General features: G+C 42.4%; 1 protein-coding gene across 2 annotated transcripts in view; it reads right to left on the reverse strand.

Moving 5' to 3' along the window:
• The window catches only part of HSPA4 (heat shock protein family A (Hsp70) member 4), a 74,495-nt gene that overhangs the window by 26,368 nt on the left and 28,600 nt on the right, over positions 1-19,527 (reverse strand). For both annotated transcript variants that reach the window (XM_006166863.1, XM_006166864.3), the window contains exons 2-6: positions 16,162-16,219; positions 11,540-11,680; positions 8,422-8,544; positions 5,682-5,781; positions 4,901-5,034 (exon numbers count right to left, since the gene is read on the reverse strand). In XM_006166863.1, coding sequence (XP_006166925.1) covers positions 4,901-5,034; positions 5,682-5,781; positions 8,422-8,544; positions 11,540-11,680; positions 16,162-16,219 — 556 coding nt within the window. The remainder of the gene's footprint in view (positions 1-4,900; positions 5,035-5,681; positions 5,782-8,421; positions 8,545-11,539; positions 11,681-16,161; positions 16,220-19,527) is intronic.

Raw genomic sequence — 19,527 nt, forward strand, 5'->3', positions numbered from 1 at the left:
AAGTTTTCTTAATAAGTTAAAAAAAAAAAAATATATATATATATATATACACAACAGGACAAATGCAATAGTGACTCCAATTATTTTCTCTTAATTAGAGTCAAGGTCAGGCTCGTGGCCTACTGACTATGGGAGTCAATTCCCACATGGCTGGCTGACCAGGCAGTTTGAATCCCAGCCCTGGTGGCCTGAAAAGCATGCTCAATATCTCACCAGGAGGAATGCCCAAAACCCTACAGTATGGAGAAAACTGTGGTATGACCACACCCCACTGAAGGAAATTTTCTTACCCCCTCTATCTCTGGTCAGCACACACAATCTCTGACAAGGAAAAAGAAATCTAGAGTGAAATACACTATTACGAATGTCTTTTTTTCACAGATACATATTTTCTAAATTTGCAAGTTATTTTTACAATGAAACCTATTTTTTAATTTTATAAAATTATTTCATTTTATTTATTTATTCCTTTTTTGTATGTGTAGAGAGTTTTTTGCTTTCTTTAGGTCAAGTGCACTCATCAGAGAGACAGAGACAGAAAGACAGAAATCACACCCCAGGGGCATGGCTACGAAGCAATCTCTTTTCCTCCATTCTCTTCTTGGCATCTTGAGCATGCATGCACATACACTCAGTGTGATTTTAAGCCGCCAAGTCCAGGACTCGAACCATGGTCAATTATGTGGAAATCCAGCAACGTAACCATTATACCGTATGTTGGTCCCTATTTATTCACTTATTTTAATTCACCAGAGAGTGAGAAAGCAAGCTGCCAAGTTTGGGACTAAAACCATGGTTAGTCATGGAGTCCAGCGCCCCCACCACAATGCCACCTACTGGCTCCCAACAATGAAAATGTTTATAATTCAACTTAAAAGCAATCCAAGTATTAGAAAACTGCCACATGTGGGCAAGTAGGTGGTGTGGTGGTTAAGGGCGCTGGATTCCCACATGGTCAATTGCAGTTCAAATCCCAGACTTGGCAGCTTATTTTCTCACTTGCTCTCTCACTCTGCCCCTCTCTAATAAGTAAAAAATAAAGTTAAATAAAATAATACTTTTTAAAAAAAGAAAGAAAGAAAACTGCCTGACCATAGCTGACAGTGAAGAACAATTCAGAGAAAGAAAAGCAGATGGGTCTCTTTTAACATACATCACTCTAATCAAAACAGGCTAACTTAGCCAGAATCACCGAAAAGTGGTCAAAGCTGGACCAGCAGGTGGCACGGTGGTTAAGGCACTGGATCCCACATTTCCGACTGCACAGGTTCCAGTTCAAGACTCAATGGCCCCAAAAAACTCACTGAGCACATGTGCCAAAAATCTGAGAGAACTGAGAAGAGATTAGAGATGACTTCTCACTTATTTTTTTCTCTCTCTCTTTCTCAGCCAGGGCATGCACATATCCCATGGCAAAAGCAAACCTGAGAGAACCAGCAGTTAGTGTAATGGCCATGTCGCTGGACTCCCACGTAGTCGACCGCAGTTCGCGTCCCGGACCTGGTGGCTTAAAACTCACGCTGGGCGTGTGTGCTTGCGTGCCCAAGATCCCGAGAGGAGAATGGAGGAGAAGGGATTGCGGCGTGACCATCCCCCCTGGGGGGTGATTTCTTGCTTTCTGTCGCTATGTCTCTCTCTATCTGGCAAGCGCACGCACCCTATAGTGAAAAACCTCTCCCAAAAAAAAGCAAGCCTGAAACAAAAAATTTTATTAATTTTTTTTAATGATAAAATTTAGGGCCTGCCTGTGTCCTGGTTTAAGTTTATTCAGCTGGAACCCACATAGGCAACTACTCGGTTTGAGTCAGATCTGGTATCCTGAAAAACTCACAGGAAAGGTGTGTATGCGTGTCCAAAATCCATAAAGGAAGGCGAGATGGAGAAGGGATTGTGACATGACCATGCCCCATAGGAGTGCTTCCTTTTTCCTCCCACCTCCCACCCTCCCTTCCTACTTCCTTTTCTTCTTCTTCACTTCTCTCCCTCTCATAAGAATACATACTCCCTGGCAAAAAAAATTTTTTAAATGGTGAAAGTTGGCCCAGCCACAGTGGTACAGTGTACAAGGTTCTGCAATGCTAGAAGACATACGGAAGACCAGGACGTGGTTCCTGGGTCAACCTGGGCCACAATCTTGGTTAACTGAGAAAGACAGGGTGGAATGTAACTTTTGACACTGAGGGCACTTCTGTCTGCCTATCTTGGCGGGTGGGGGGACTTTAGGACTGGTTTTAGTAGCACAGTGGTTAAATACTATGCATAGAAAGTCAGATCCTACATGACCACAGTTCAAATCCCAGCCCCAGCAGTTTGAAACATGTGGTTATGTATGCATGCACGCATGTAGCCAGGATCCTAACAGGATGAAGCAGCGAGGCAAAAGGGATGGATTGCAATGTGACCATCCTGCAATGAGGGGTGCTTTTGCTTTGTCTCCGTAAGCTGAAGTTGAGAACAGATCATGGCTTCGAGATCCTATTGAGGGTATACCTTCCTATCTCTCAAGAAATACACTTATCTGGGAACCAGCAGATGCTGTAATGGTTATGTTGCTGAACTCCCACAAAGTCAACCACAGTTCGAGTCTCATGGTGGGCATGTGTGCATGCATGCCCAAAATTCTGAGAGGAGAATGGAGAACGGACTGTGGCAGGTCCATCCCCTCTGGGGAGTGATTTCTCACTATCTCTGTCTCTGACTCTCTGGAAAGTGTAAGCACACACCCTACAGGAAAAAAACAACAAACCTCTCAAAAAAAAAAAAAAAAAAAAACTACTTATTTTAAAAAAGGTAAAACTATACAGCAAATTTTTAGAAATAATTCTATTGTGGGGGCCAGCTGGTGGCATGGTGGTTAAAGCGCTGGACACGTCCACATGGCCAGCCGGGTTCAAGTCTCGGACCTAGTGGCTTGTTTTCTCACTTTCTCTCTCTTCGGTCATAGTTAAATAAATGAATTAAGTTAAATAAATAAAAATAAATATTTCTTTTTTTAAAAAAAGGAAAGAAAAAAAGAAATAAGAGGACCAGAAGGTGGCCCTGCGGTTAAGGTACTGGATACTTCCACATGGCAGACCATGGTTCGAGTCCTGGACATGGTAGCTTGCTTTCTCACTTTCTCTCTCTCTGGTCAAATTAAAATAAATGAAAGAACAATTAATTCATTAATTCCTTTAAAAAAGGAAATAATTCTATTGTGATTAAAGTTTAAATACTGATAAATTATACTTGGTTCATCATTTAAAGCTATTAAGATCGTAAGTCTCTAATTTTCCCCAACGTCTAAAAGATCTACATTCTTTTTCCGTAAAAAATACATAGAAACAATATAATCTAGAATATAAAGTGAAGCTGAAACTAAGTCAGATTTTTCGAATAGACTCTCAAAATGCCCCCCAAAACTATCAAATATTTATTTTCCAACATTCCTTCCTCATCAATCCCCAAGAGGGAGGGAAGAACAACCTAGACCTTAGCAGCAAGAATCCTGAAATTTAAATAATTAAAGCAAACACACACACACAAAAAAAATCCTTGGTACTGACCTAGCAGTACCAAGATGGTGTGGTGATTAAGGTGTCTAGCTCCCACGGGGCAAAATGAGCAGCTGAGTCCTAGACCTAGCAGCTTTGAAAAAAAAACATGCCAGGTGCATGTCCAAAATCCTGAGAGAATGGAGAAAGGATTATGGCGTAGTCATCCTCCATTAGAAATGCTTCTCACTTTCCCTGCTTCTCTCTCTCTCTCTCTCTCTCTCTCTCTCTCTATATATATATATATACACACCCTATAGAAAAATTTTTTTATAAGCATACACACCCTATAGAAAAATTTTTTTAAAAAGTCCCTGGTGCTTAAGCAAATTTTAGGTAAAATCATCTAGCTACAAAGAACTGGTTTTTTGCTCTATTGCAAACTAGCTTAAACCAGCAAACTAACTGTGACCATAATGATCCTCTAGTCTTTGCCTATGGCCTCTCCTTGCCTGTTGACATTTCTACACTTCTGTGACTAAATCTCTTACTTCAGAGCTTCAAAGACTTCCAGAAACCTACCATGTCAGCCCCAGCCTAGTGTCTTGTGGCACCCAAGAAATAGACTTTCCACCCTTTCTCCAAAAGACTCGACCTCACAAACAAGAGAAGAACATCTTTACCACCTCCTCAATCTCCATTATGTAACACATCCAGGGATTACACATTACAGAATCCTTCTAATTAAGCCTGCGATGTAAGCCATACTAGAAATGAGAAAAAAGGAGACTCAAATCTTAAGAGCATGTTCTAGGACCAGCAGATGGTGTAATGATTACAACGTTGGACTGCAACATGCTGGACTGCAGTTAGGAGCCCGGACTCAGCAGCTTAAAACTCAAGCATATGTGCCCAAAAATCCCAAAAGGAAAATGAAGGAAGGACTATGCAGCCAACCCCCTGAAGGGTTGATTTCTGGCTATCTCTCTGTTTGTGGGGGGTGGGGGGTGCATGTTCTTCAAGCTCTGTGAGCTTTGCTTCATACCATGCCAACTCTTTAAAAATTACTGTGAAATTACTGTGGGCCTACAATCTCCACTACACCCCTACAATACCTAGTTTCCAATTCAGACAGCTCATAGCAAGCTTCCATTAGTAAAAAAAAAAAAAACTCTCTATCCAATCATTTGAGTTGTCTGTCAAAAGTTCTTAACAGTGGGCTGGCAGGTGGCATGATGGTTAGGGGCACTGGACTCCCATATGGCTGACAGTGGTTCACGTTCCGGACCTGGTGGCGTGCTTCCTCGCTTTCTCACTCTCAGTCTCTAACTGTCCCTTCTCTGGTAGAAGTAAAATAACTAAAAACAAAAACAAAAGGTCATAATGGCCATACTTATAGTTTTCTGGGGGGGAAAAAAAATACTTACTTTCAGTTTTGCTTTATTAAATGCACATACAGAAACTTGATAAGAAGAATGCCCCATGTCTACAAAAACTACATTTCTTGGTTTCTCTTCTAAGGCAGGAAGATCTTGCTTATAAATTCCATATGCAAGAGCAACTATGCAAGAAAAAAAGTAAATTCAACATAGTATCACTTAAATTCATTCAAATCAGAAAAAACAGGTTTTACATATAATGAATAAGACCATATTACATATTGTTTTAGACAGAATCAAATTCTTTATAACATTAACTTTGTAACATTAACATATAAAGAATTAAATGCTGACATACACTTAGGCTTCCTTAGTTTCCAACAGATTTTGACACTTACTTCCAAACTAATTCCCCTATTTTTCCAACATACTTTCCTTGATTTTTTTCCTATCCTGTTCCATCTTAACATTTTCACATTTTATCCTACAGATACTGATTTATGTCCCATTCCTCTGAGTCCAGCAAGCCAGAGAAGTCAATCTTCAACACACAGCACTGTTCCACACACACGGTAGTTGCGGTTCCTTTCCCACAGCACATGATTCAATACCAAAATACATGCTTTGAGGGTATAGAAAAAGTACTGCTCAAATTAATTTTTCAAATGTGGCATATCATTTTAAACAACTATGACATATAGGTGGTAAGCAAGGATGGTAGCAACCCAAGCAAAATAAAGAGCAAGAAACCCTAGAGTTTTAAGATTTCATATCCTTCAAGCCTAAACAAGTCAAAAGAAGTAAGTTACTAATAAATAGTCTTTCTTACCCGCAGTAGTTTCATTCATTAATCGCAGGCAATTGAGACCAGCAATCTGTGTTGCATCCATCACTGACCGTCTTTCTGCATCAGTATAGAAACAAGGAACCTACCAAAAAATGTGAACCTGCATTATAAGTTTCCTTACTTTAGTTAGCAAAATCCAATACCTACAGCAATTTATTTTGTGTATGACTGCAGAAGTGTTTCAATTCAGCAGAGAAAGTATGACTATTAAGTAGCATTAGGACAGACAGCCGGGCGTTATACAACCCAGCAGATCACAATGCCAAGACCAATGTAGTGACTGTACAGAAAGTTAACAGAGGGACCAGCAGTTAGCGTAATGGCTATGTCGCTGGACTCCCACGTAGTCGACCATGGTTCACGTCCCGGAACCGGTGGCTTAAACTCACGCCAGGCGCGTGTGCGTGCGTGCCCAAGATCCTGAGAGGAGAATGGAGGAGAAGGGATTGCGGCGTGACCATCCCCCCTGGGGGATGATTTCTCGTTTTCTGTTTCTCTGTCTCTGTCTGTCTGGCGAGCGCACGCGCCCTATAGCAAAAACCTCTCAAAAAAAAAAGGACCATCAACAGAGGGAGGTGTATGAGAAAACGTCTGGAGGGAAGCTGTCCAGGCTTCCAGGGAGCAAGACAGGATATACTTAATTCCTCCATCGTTAAGTTGCAACATGAGTGTTTCCATTGGGAAAGTTTTTACTTAGCCTAGAAGTCCAGGTTTTTGTAATTCAGGGACACTGTAGGCGGTGTCAGCCTCCCAGAAGGAAGGCAGGTAATCAGCATAAAGTACGTGGTCTGTATAAGCAGCAGTGAGCCACTCTTAATCACTGTGGGAAAATCTTCTATCAATTTTCGGAACTAATTACCGGTCAAGGTCCAAGCCTGCAGTTTTTTCCAGATGTTTGCTCATGCGCCCTCTCCCTTTGCCGATGTTCCTTTTATTCTTTCACTGTAATAAACTTTAGTGTGAGTACAGCAGTATACTGAGAAATGCTGTGAACCCTCGTGAATCTCCAACACTCAGTGCATTCTTGAGGACCCCAAATGTGACTTGACACATCACCTTTAATTTGATCTCCACAACTAGAAAAGCCACCCTGAAGTTCCACCGTTGTACACATTCTTTACCTCTACACACTGAGCACAATTCAAGATGAAAAAGGAGGGCACGAGATAGAGGAAAGAGGACAAATCTTGAAGATCAATGGGAGCCTTAGAAAGGTGGGAAGAATAGGAGCTACAGTGCTCGAGCCACTTCTCTCTCTGCTCGGGCCACTCCTTCCGCTTAGGAGCGTACTTTCACTTTTACTGAATAAACTACCCTTTGTTTTTGTTATTGGCATATTTTGTTCAGTCCTTTGTCCAAAATGCCAAGAACCCAGACATTGCAAAAAAAAAAAAAAAAGCCATCCAGCAATAGTAGTATAGTGGTTAAATGCTGTGCACAGAAGCGAACCAGATCCTACATGGCCGACGACAGTATAAATCCCAGCCCAGTTAGCTTAAAAAACTGGACATGTGCTCAAAATCCTGACCAGATGAAGAAACGGAAGAAAATGGAATACAGTGAGACCACAACCCATTGTAGGGCACACTCGTGCAAGTTCTCGTTCTCTCTCTCTCTCCCATACCCTCTGACAATAAAAAATTTTAAATTTAAAAAAAGAAAGAGAGGCAAGCCAGTGGCTTGCTGGTTAAAGTGGCTGTACTCCACATGGCTGGGAGGTAAAAGAAAAAGAGCTACATACGGTGCCTGCCTTAAATCAAGGTCATTGAATCTGAGCTCTTTAAGTGACATAGCATTTATATTCTTGGCATCCACAGAATGTGGTACGTACAGCTATAATCCAGTTCTTCCCAACAAATGTCTATTCTGTTTTAATGAAAACCAAAACCGAGGACCAAGAAAATAGACACTCGGGGAAAAAAAAAAAAAAAATCACCTAATTGTCCATGAACAGTAAGATTAAACAGGTCAGGACCAGCAGATGACATAATGGTTACATCACTGGACTCCGAAGTAATTGACCACAGTTAGAGTCCCGGACCTGGTGGCTTAAATCTCACACCAGGCACATGTACATGTGTGCTCAAAATCCCAGGAGGAGAATGGAGAACTATGATCACCCACGGAGGGTGATTTCTCACTTTCTGTCTCTCCAGCAAGCATACATGCCATATAGCAAAAAAAAATTTACCTCTCTTAAAAAAAAGAAAATAGATAAAACAGGCCACAGGGCTAAAGTAACAGATTAACTAGAATGAGGGGCCTCGGTGGCAAAGTCAATAGCCACCCATGCTTCAGCAGTCCCTGCAGACTTGACCATAGTACAAGCACAAAGTTAACAAGTCGCCAGGCTTCTATATCTAAACACTGACAGGGAGAAGACGCGATGAAGCCTACCAATGCCTTGTCTTTAGTGCTCTGTATAGGCAGACAGCAAGTACAAATAAAAAGACAGCCAGAGTGAAGGAGAAGGGATTGCAGCGTGGCCATCCCCCCTGGAGGGTGATTTCTCGCTTTCTGTCTGTCTCCCTGGCGAGCGCACGCGCCCTACAGCAAAAAAAATAAAATAAAATACCTCTCCCAAAAAAAAGAAAGTGAAGCCTAGTTTAGCAAGTTCTTGAATAATCATGGCGACTAGAAACAAAATGCAACTTTACTTGCAATTAACAGTTTTCTTCTCTCCTTGCCTCTGTCCCCAAAAAGGTGTAGGGATCAAACTCACCGAAACCACACAGTCAACAACAGGCTTTTTAAGAACACTTTCTGCTGTCTCCTTCAGTTTGGACAGAAGCATGGCTGTCACCTGCTCGGTGGTAAAATTTCGCTCTTCTTCCATATATGTCACCTGCAGAAAATTAAAAAAGAAGATCTAGACTTAGTGCATTTTCTTCATGTCCAAATTCTAAATGCCTATAAAGAACAATGGTGTACATCATCAAGGAAATGTAGTCAAGAGGAATTTAAAGACAGCTAGTTCCAGAAGCAGTAATAATTTTAAGGTCAATTTTAACCTTTTAACAAGCTTTCCTAATATGATACTTATGGACAGAGGATCATGCTATCAAACAACAAAACATGAACAAGTACCTGCAGGAAGAGCAAAATGGTGTAGCTGGCCATGATCCGTATTACCCTCTAAAAGGGCTAGTGCTGGAAACTATTTTACCACCTGATGTACTATTTACCAGCCACCTCTCCATTGGGACCACAACAAATACTGGTTGATGAAAGAATGATGAACAGGGGCTGGCAGGTGGCATGGTGGTTAGGGGCACAGGATGCCCATATGGCCAATGGCAGTTCTGAGTCCCGGACTGGGCAATTTGCCTTCTCGATTTCTCTCACTTTGTCTCTCACTGGTAAAATTTAATTAGTCAATTAATTAAATGGAATGATTCTTTAAAAAAAAAAAAAAAGAATGATGCCCTACCCTGGGTAAACATCTCCAACTCTATTAAGAGTTCCAAATTTGGGGACCAAAAGGTGGTATGGTGGTTAGGGGCGCTAGACTCCCACACAGCCAACCAACCATGGTTCAAGTCCCAGACCTGGCAGCTTGCTTTCTCCCTCACCCTCTCCCCTCCTTTCCCCTCCCTCCCCCTCCTCTCCTCTGTCCCTTTCTGGTCCAATTAAAATAAGAAAGAGTTAAAAAAAAAGAGCTCCGTGTTTTTTTTTTTTTTTTTTGAGAGAGATTTTTGACGTGGGCCACTGTGTGCTCCCAGAAAGAGGAAAAAAGACAGACAGACAGACAGACAATGAGAAGCAAAGTGAAAAAATCACTCACACACACACACACACACACACACACAGGTCACAATCCCTTTTCCTTCCTTCTCCATCCAGGATCTTGAGCACGTACACACAGTGCCTGGCATGAGTTTCAGGCCACTGGGTCCAGGCCTCAAAATGCAGTCGGCCACATGGGGGTCCAGCAGCCGTTAGGCTGCGCCCTCTGCTGGTCCTAAGAATTCCGAATTGTAAATGATGAAAACTGCCCACATGCCCGTACTCGCCCCATTACAATCCATACCAGAGAATGTTGCTCTCTTTTAGCTGACCCAGCTTGAATGCCACCACCACCTCACTGCACAGGCCAACCACGATTCTCATGGCTTAGAACCTCAAATTACTTTTTGCACAATAAAGATGGAGAACAACCCTCCCAACAGGCCTCTTTCTAAATTATCCCCATCTTCCCTGCTATTTTGTGCTTAATTCGCAGTCCATTCTTTCACCCTTACAACTGGATCTACTTGTTCCTCAGATCTTTTTGCTTGGTTTGAGTTTTGCGTTGCCAGGTCCGGGACTCAAACCATGGTCAACTACGTGGGAGTCCAGTGATATAACCATTATACTACCATCTGCTGGTCCCAGATTTTCTTCCTAGTCTCTTTCTCTCCTTAGCTATTACAACGCTTCTACCTAAATCTGCAAATATCCACTCTACTTCATTCTTTCTTCCTATTATGGGGAGAGAGTGAAAAAGTAGCAAGCACCCTCAAGAGTCTGACCCTGCAACGCCCCCAACTTCAGTCTTTCACAGTCAGCTAGCATTGAGGGTGCACATACGTGTACAAGACTGACCTGAAAACTGACCTACGGTCTCCAGCACTGCAGAGCGCCACCGCACCACCAGGGCTATGCTACCGCTGCACCACCAGGCCTGGGTCCCTACCTCTTTGGTAAGTGGAAGTATTCCCTCCCTTCACTTCCTCATCACCTCCCTGTGTTCCCTTTTTTCCTTTTCCTGCACTCTGACTTCATCCCTTTCCATACCGTTCATACTGTAACATCACAGATATCCTACGGAAACCCAGTGTTCCGTCTTTAATTATCAGAAGTCTTCACTTCTAAATTCAACTGAATGCTCAGCTACTCCACCGCTTACCTTTTTCTCACAGTTCTTACCATCGCTTAGCTTTTGAGCCTGTTTCAATAGATTCTTACTTCTCCAAATTGAGTGTGTGTGACTCAAACACCAAATCCTCTCTATTTAAACTCACCTACCTGGAAAGTTCATCCACCCCTCTGGACTCCTCTTACTGTGTGAGTACTAGAGGGACGTGTGGGCAGCCTTACTCATCTGGCAGCCTCTCAAGGCTTTCATGGGATCAGTTCACTTCAAGTTGCATAAAGTGACTCCATAAGATACTGCAAAGGTCAAACTCACTTTCTCCCCAAGTCAGCAAGTAGGACTTTCTAACCAAGTCCTGCTGTATGACCTTGTATCTGACTAATGACTTAAAAGTGTTCATTCTGGGACCAAGCAGATGGCATAATGGTTACGTCGCTGGACTCCTATCCAGTAGAACACAGCTGAGTCCCAGACCCTGCAGGTTAAACATGCCAGACGCGTATGCATGCATGCCCAAAATCCTGAAAGGAGAATGGAGAAGGGATTGCAGCGTGGCCATCTCCCCTCCCCCAGGGAGGGGGTGACTTCTCACATACTGTCTCTCCAGCGAGCAAATAAAGTTAAATAAAACAATTATTACTTTTGCTCTATAGGCAAAAAAAAAAAGTGTTCATTCCTTTTCCCTTGCCTGCACTTCCAGAAGTCATTCCCTAAAATCATTTCAGAAAGGTCACTGAATCAATGAGCAAGGCAGTGTTTAACTTCAAACCATCACTCCCCAGACAACCACTCATATTAACAGTGCTACCAATTGCTCCAACTCAAAACTCAGTTCATTCAAAAATTGCCCGATGCTCTCCACCAGTAAAAGCTTTTCCTAAGAATCTTTAAGCATTTTCGTAACAACCAGACATCAGAAAGGTACTTACAAATACTGAACTAATGCAATTTTTATTTTAATAAGGTGGTAACTTCAAAGCCCTACCTTTATACCAGTTAATCCTGTGGGTAGCTGCACGATGTCATATGCAAGGTTCGATTTTTCTGCTTCCACAAATGGATCAGAGAATGCTCGGCCATGGAATCTTTTAAACCCTTGAACTGTGTTCTTTGCATTGGAAATGACCTAAGAAGAATATTGAAGAGTAAAAAGAACATCATTGAACTGTGTAAGAAAGTTTAAACAGCCTCAGATTAAATTAGCATCATTTTAACTTCCCAAAGTTTCCTTCTTGGTTTCAGTATTTTTACGACACTAACCTTTCTACACAGTGCCCACTAACATGCAAAGGAGGGATGAGGAACTTACATGGATCTCACAATGACAGAGACAAGACCAGAAACCAGACCAAGCTCTTCCTACTTCTCCATAAGGCAGGTAACCAGTCATCTCTGTTCCTTTTTTGTTGTTGTTTAAAGATTTATTTATTCTGTGACCAGCAGGTGGCATGGTGGTTAAGGCACTGGATACTCCCATGTGGCTAACCATGGTTTGAGCCCCAAACCTGGTGGCTCGCTTTCTCGCTTTCTCTCTCTCTCTCTGTTTCTATCTCTAGTCAAATTAAAATAAATGGATGAATAAATAAGATTTATTTTTATTTTTTCATTTACTTAATTTGACCAGAGGGGAAAAAAAAGTGAGAGGGACCAACAGATAGCATAATGACTACACTGCTGGACTCCCATGTAGTTGGCCACGGTTCGACTCCCGAACCCAGTGGCTTAAACTCACGCCGAGCACGTGTGCGTGCGTGCCCAAGATCCTGAGAGGAGAATGGAGAAGAGACTGCAGCATGGCCATCCCCGAGGGGGTGATTTCCTGCTTTCTGTCTATCTGGCGAGCCCACACACCCTATAGCAAAAAAACAAACCTCTCCCCCTGCCCCCCAAAAAAAACGGACCACCAGGTCCAGGACTCAAACTGTGGTCAGCCACATGGGAGTAGCCAAGGCCTTAACCACCACACCACCTCCTAGTCCCCCCCCTTTTTTTTTTCAATTTGCCAAAGAGCATGTGTGCCTGCGAGAGAGAAAAAAAGGGAAAATGTCTCTGTCTGGCGAGCACACGTGCCCTATAGCAAAATCTCTCCCAAAAATAAGAGAGAAAGACCACATTAAGTAGAAAAAGAGGAATGGGAAAGGATACTCAAAGAGTATTATTTGTAACAGCAGAAGAGTGGAAATCATCAACAAAGTATGGTATATATACCATGAGATATACAAAAAGTTTTTTTTTTTTTTTTTTCAAAATAGGAAGACAAATATCTATGTAGTACAACCTCACTTTCTTAGGTGGGGAAAAAAATGTATATGCTTAGAGTACAAAAGGTTATACATTAAAATATTTACATGACTTTCAAATTCTTTATATTTTTATATCTATACTTTCTAATTCCTCTAGAGTAAACTATATAACTTATGGAGGAAATGGTAGCAGATACTCAAAAATTCCAGAATAAACTTCTATTTATAATTAATAGGCTCAGGACCTACAGGTGGCATGATAGTTAAGGGTGCTGGACTTCCCACATGGCCGACCAAAATTCAAGTCTGGACCTTGCGGCTTGCTTTCTCATTTTCTCTCTCGCTCGCTCACTCTGTCCCCCTCTGGTCAAATTAAGAAATAAAGCTAGATAAAGTCATTCTTTAGGGACCAACAGTTGGTGTAATGGCTATGTCGCTGGACTCTCATGTAGTCAACTGTGGTTAGAGTCCTGGACCCCATGGCTTAAACTCACGCCGGGCACGTGTGCATGTGTGCCCAAGATCCCAAGAAGAGGATAGAGGAGAAGGGATTGCAGCATGGCCAACCACCTGGGGGGTGATTTCTCACTTTGTCTCTCTGTCTTTCTCTCTCTCTGGCGAGTGCACACACCCTATAGCAAAAACCTCTCCCAAAAAATAAATAAATAAAAGTTAAATAAAGTAACTCTTTTAAAAAAAATTTTTGCAGGCTCTTTCTCCTAATGCAAGAGAGGTAACAAACCTTCATAGGATATGTTACAGAGCTCTACACTGGTATGTCAGAAAGGCACACACAGAAACCTTTTTGTAAAGTCCAAAGGAGGCCTCCAAACCAGGACCTGCCTGAGTAGGCTGCCAAACAGAAACTCTGTATCACAATGCCTACCTCTACCTAGAACCGGGCAACTAGTTTAGTATAATAATTGCTCTCAATAATCAAAGTAGGTTTTAAAACAGTAAGAATTTGGCCCAGCAGGTGGTGTGGTGGTTAAAAGCACTGGATTCCCTTGGGACCAGGAGATGGCGAAAAGGCTATGTCGCTGAACTTTCATGTACTCAATCGCGGTTCGAGTCCAGAACCTGGTGGCTTATACTCACACCGGGTGCATGTGCATGTGTGCCCAAGATCCCAAGAATGGAAGAGAAGGAACTGCAGTGTGGTCATCCTCCCTGGGGAGTGATTTCTCACTTTCTGCCTCTTTGTCTCTGTCTTTCTAGCAGGTGTACAGGCCCTATAGCAAAAAGCTCTCTCCCCGCCACAAAAAAAAAAGTCAAACATGGAACAACTGAATTTTATTTATATAGACCTCTGATACTTAGAATACTTAGAACTCTCTCGGTTCTGCTGCTCTGATTACTCTGAAACCAGTAAATATGCCAGGTTCCTGGTTTACAAAATACACTAGTGGTTAAGTCCTTCAATATGCTTCCGCTTCTAGAGGTATTCCTTCCCTTAAGAAACTTCATTGGGGCCAGCAAGTGGAGTGGTGTTTATGGCGCTGGACTCCTATATGGTCGATCATGGTTCAAATCTGGAACCTGGTGATTTGCTTTCTCATTTTCCCACTATCCTTCTCTCTCTCTGGTGAGCACACATGGCCAACAGCAAAGTGAAAAATGATAACAGTAGGGGCCAGCAGATGACATAATGGTTACATGGTTACATCAATGGACTCCCATGTAGTCAATGCAATTTGAGTCCCAGACTCAGGACTCACGCAGGCAGGACCAAGTAGATGGCTTAACTCACACAGAGTCAACTGCAGTTCGCGTCCTGGACCCAGCGGCATAAACCTCACACTGGGCGTATGTGTGTGTATGTCCAGGATCCTGAGAGAAGAATGGAGAAGGAATTGGGGCGTGGCCATACTGCCTGGGAGTGATTTCTATCTTTCAGTCTCTCTGGTGAGTACACGCGCCCCCACAAGCAAAAAATGTTTAACAAAAAAAAAGGGGGGGGGGACCAGCAGTTAGCATAAGGGCTATGTTGCTGGACTCCCATGTAGTCGACCGTGATTCGAGTCCCAGACCCAGTGGCTTAAACTCACACCAGGCGCGTGCGAGCGTGTGCCCAAGATTCTGAGAGGAGAATGGTGGAGAAGGGTTTGCGGCGTGGCTATCCCCCCGGGGATGTGATCTTTTGCTTTCTGTCTCTTTCTGGCGAGCACACACGCCCTATAGCAAAATCCTCTCCAAAAAGAAAAAAGAAGGAAAAAAAAAAAAAACCTCACCCTGGGTGCATGTGTATCCACCCAAAAACTAGAGAGGTGGATGAAGAAAGAATTGTGCGTGGCCCACCCCCCAGGGAGGTGATTTCTCGCCGCTTCTCTGTCTCTACAGCGAGTGAATGCACCCTACAGCAAAATCCCTCTCTTAAAAAAAAATTAAGGGGCCAGCAGACGGTGGGGTGGCTAAGGCACTGGACACTCCTGCGTGGCCGACCACGTTTTGAGTCCTAAACCTGGTGGCTTTGTTCTCACTCTCCCACCCCCGTGTCTCTCTCTGGTCAAATTAAAATAAATGAAGGAATAAATAAAATTAAAATAAAAAAGAAACGATTCTCTTTTTAAAATAAAAAGGAATGACTAATAAGAATGACACCGACTTTAAGTATGAGTAAGATGAAGGTCTAATGAAACACACTAATCAACACTTAAAATACCAAGGAACAGGTAATCAGCAGATAGTACAATGATTTTCTCCCTGAACTCTCACAGAGTCAACTGCAGTTCAAGTCCCAGACCCAATGGCTTAAAACACGCCCAGTGAGTATATGTGCATGCCCAAGATCCTAAGTGAAGGACAGAGAAGGAATTGCGCTTGGTCTTTCCCCCAGGGGATAATTTCTCACTTTCTGTCTCTCTGTCTCTCCAGCGAGCACACATGCCCTACAGAAAAATCCAAGGAAGGGACAAAGGCTAGCAGGAGATCTGGTTAAGGCACTGGACTCCCACATGGTCGACCGTGGTTTGAGTCCCAGACCTGGCTTGCTCTCTCACTTCCCACTACCCTTATCCCCATCTCTGGTGAGCACAAGTGTTCTATACCAAATTTTAAAATAATAATAAATAAATAAACCTTTTTTAAAAAAACTACTAATGAACAAACAAGTCTTCCTTTAATGACCTGGGAAAAACACGGCCAAGCAGTTTACATTAAACAGATGATACTGCTAATGGTATGTTAAAGCTATCTGTGTTTCCCTCGAGTACATGAGAATGGGATTGGTCTCGCTCTAAGTTGTATACCTAGGTCTTACCAGTGCTAAGCGCACAAATGGGCACTCGACTAGTTACTGAACAGAAGGGGGGACAAACCAGAGAAATAAATCATTTTAGGGGAAAAAAAAAAAAAAAAATTTTACCTGACTTTTAGCTGCTGCTCCAATTGAACGATTCTTAGGACCAAAAGAAATGCAAGCCCTGGAAGATAAAACAAACATTTAAGAATCAAAAACTGTATTGCAGTATCCCATCCAAAACCAGAACAGACAAGACACCCAAGTCTGAGCTAGGAAAAGTCACGTTTACAGAATGCCACTGCCTACGATTTTGACTTTTCTATTTAGTGAAACCACCGCTCGGGATGAGTCTTGTTAGGCCAGCAGGTGATGTGGTGGTTGGGAAAGCTGGATCTCACATGGCTAACTGTGCGGTTAAGCCCCAGGCAAAGCAGCTTGAGAGAGACACTGCATGCCCAGGGTCCTGAGGGGAGGGAGAAGTGAAGAAAGGACTGCCCTCTGTTTCTCCCTCCAGTGACCATCCTAAACCTCTGGGAAAAAAAAAAGTTTATTTCATTTTTATTTATAACAATTATTATTATTTTACTATAGGGGACACACACTCACCAGAGACAGACAGAGGTGGGAGAGTGAGAAGTAAGCTGCCAGGTCTGAGACTCAAACCACAGTCTGGCCAGCCAGGTGGGAGTCCAGCACCTTATCTACCACACCACCCTGCTGCCCCCACCTCTGGCAAAGTTAAAAAAAAAAAAGAGGCTCGTCATTCAAATGTTGGAGCACAAGTCTGATGTCATAACTACCTGTCTAGAATATTACAGAGAGTTGGACTGGCAAGTCTCCACCATCCTCTAATTCTTCAAGGATCATGTTCAAAATACCAGTAAAAATTAATGTATCACCATATTAACATGCCATTTAAAAGTTGTTCTTGTATTTAAGACAGCTTGTAACTTCACCGAGAATATACCTTATAGAGTAGTGGGTGGCGTGGTGGTTAAGGCACTTGGATACCACATGGCAGACTCCACTGTTCAAGTGCTGGAACTGGAGACCTGAAAACATGCTGGGCATGCACGCATACCCAAAATTCTGAAAGGAAAATGAGAAGGGACTGTGTCGTGACCAACCCCTTGAGGGAACAATTTCTCACTTGCCCCCTCTCTCTCTCTGGTGAGCACATATACCCTATGACCAAAAGAAATAAATAAATAAATAATAAAGAATGTTCTCCACAAATCCTATTATGTTCTTAAATAAAAAATCATTTTTTCTGAAAGTAGTTTCCAAGGACTCAAGAATTTCAGACAAGGAACTAACTATATTCTCACTTTTAAACGTTCTTCCTTCCAATCACCACTTGATAGTGTCTGCTGGTTTGATCTGATGTGCTGCTGCTTTTAGAGAGCAAACTATTTCACATTAAAAAGTTAGTTTTGGGTTGAACCCGTTCCCACGTAGCAGACTGCGGTTCAAGTCTTGGACCCAGTGACTTAAAACTCACACCAGGCAAGCATGCATGCATGCCCAAGATCCAAAGAGGAGAATGGAAGAGAGATTGCAGTGTGGCTATCCCCCTCCTGGGGGTGTGTGTGATTTCTCACCCTCTCTGCACCAGCACCTCACCACCCCACCACTTTACTCACACCCCCCTAAGCACACGCAACTAAGGCAAAGACATCTACAAAATAAAAAATAAATAAAAATAAAAGAAGGAAAAAGAAAAAAAGAAAAGGAAAAAGGGAAAGAAAGAAAAAGGCAATGATATTGGAACTAATACCTTGGCTCTGGGACCCCTATGCTTCCCATTTTTCATTCTAATCCCTCTTGAGCCTCAGCACATGTTCTCATTTTTTAATTAATTTATTCATTCATTAATTTTAATTTGACAGAGAGAGAGAGAAGAAAAGTGAGAAAGCAAGTCACCAGGTCTGGGACTTGAACTGTGGTTGACTATGTGGGAGTGTCCAGTACCTTAACCAGCTTTTAACCACCCCGCCACCTGCTGGTCCCCAACCTCATATTCTCTTTACTCACATTTATTTATCACTTCCCTTTTCCAGCAGATGCTTTGTCTCAACCTAAAATAAGATCAAACTCATTCACATTACCCAAAAAACCCTAAAAGACCAACTTTTCCTGGAGTCCATAGCCCTTCAACCTAGTAAGTATTCTCTTCCACTTACGTTAATGACAGCATCAACTGCTTATAATACTATCCCATTTCATTCTTTTTGTTTGTTTTTTCATTTATTATCATAACCTTGTTTATATTACATTGAATCACATATAACTTTACATTATATTACATTTCTCCCATTTAATTCTCAGAAGAACCCTACCTTAACCTTATTTAACAGGAGAGAAAACTGAGACTAAAAGATATTAATAAGAGCCAGCAGGTGGCATGATGGTTAAGGCGCTGGACAATCCCATGTGGCTGACCACAATTCGAGTCCCAGACCTTGTAGCTTACTTTCTCTCTGTCACTCTGGTCAAATTTAAATAAAATGAATGAATAAATAAAATTAAATAAATAGTTCTTAAAAAAAAATAAAAGATATCAGTAAGTAAACTTACCGAGCATCAGGCAACCTGAAAGCGAGAAGTCAAGGTTCTGATCATGTTTCCATGTGTGGTCTAACTCTTAATTCTTTCAGTATAGCAGAGTTGGGTAAGAATACAGTCTCTGGAGCCATGCTGTGGCTCAAATCTAACTACACAAGATAACCCATTAATATTTATTTATTCATTCAGTAAGTGCTGGGAAAGTGATAGGAAGTGCTAGGAGTAGCTCCTCTAAAAGCACAGGTACTAAACTCACAGCCTTTCTACAAACATGCCACCCATCACTGAACTAAATAAAATCTCTGAGTAGCACTCCAACTTCTCTGTAACAGCCCATCTCTCCTTTAGGAAGGGCTCAAAACAATCTTATTCTTCCACATCCTCCCTCTACTCCAAAAAGGCTGCCTGACCTGTGCCTAATAATTGTTAAACCCACATCCTTCTAAAACCAACACATCTGGCCCACGTGCAATGGCACAAGCAAGAGGATGCCAGATCCAAATCCTAGGTCCACCTGAATGCACAGGGCACACTGCAGGGAGCACACCCGTGAACTTGGCTACAGGGCTGGAGTAAGCTGGTAGTGTGAAGACCCTATCTAAGGTGTGTATCTCTCTCTGTCTCTAGATTAAAAACTGGAAAGAAAAAAGAAAAAGGGACCAGCAGGTGGCGTAGTAGTTAAGGCACGGGACACTCTCATATGGCTGTCCATGGTTCAAGTCCCAGACCTGGCGACTTGCTTTCTCACTTTCCCTCTCTCTTTTTCTGTCTGTCTCTGTCTCTCCAGCAAGCTCAGGCACCCTATAGCAAAAATTTATCAAAAAAAAAAAAAAAATTACTACAGGGACCAGCAGGTGGCATGGTAGTTAAAGCACTGGCCACTCTCACATGGCTGATCATGGTTCCAGTCCTAGACATAGTGGC

The sequence above is a fragment of the Tupaia chinensis genome, unplaced genomic scaffold (genome assembly GCF_000334495.1).
Source record: "Tupaia chinensis unplaced genomic scaffold, TupChi_1.0 Scaffold144346_1, whole genome shotgun sequence".
In the NCBI taxonomy this organism is placed as follows: domain Eukaryota; kingdom Metazoa; phylum Chordata; class Mammalia; order Scandentia; family Tupaiidae; genus Tupaia; species Tupaia belangeri.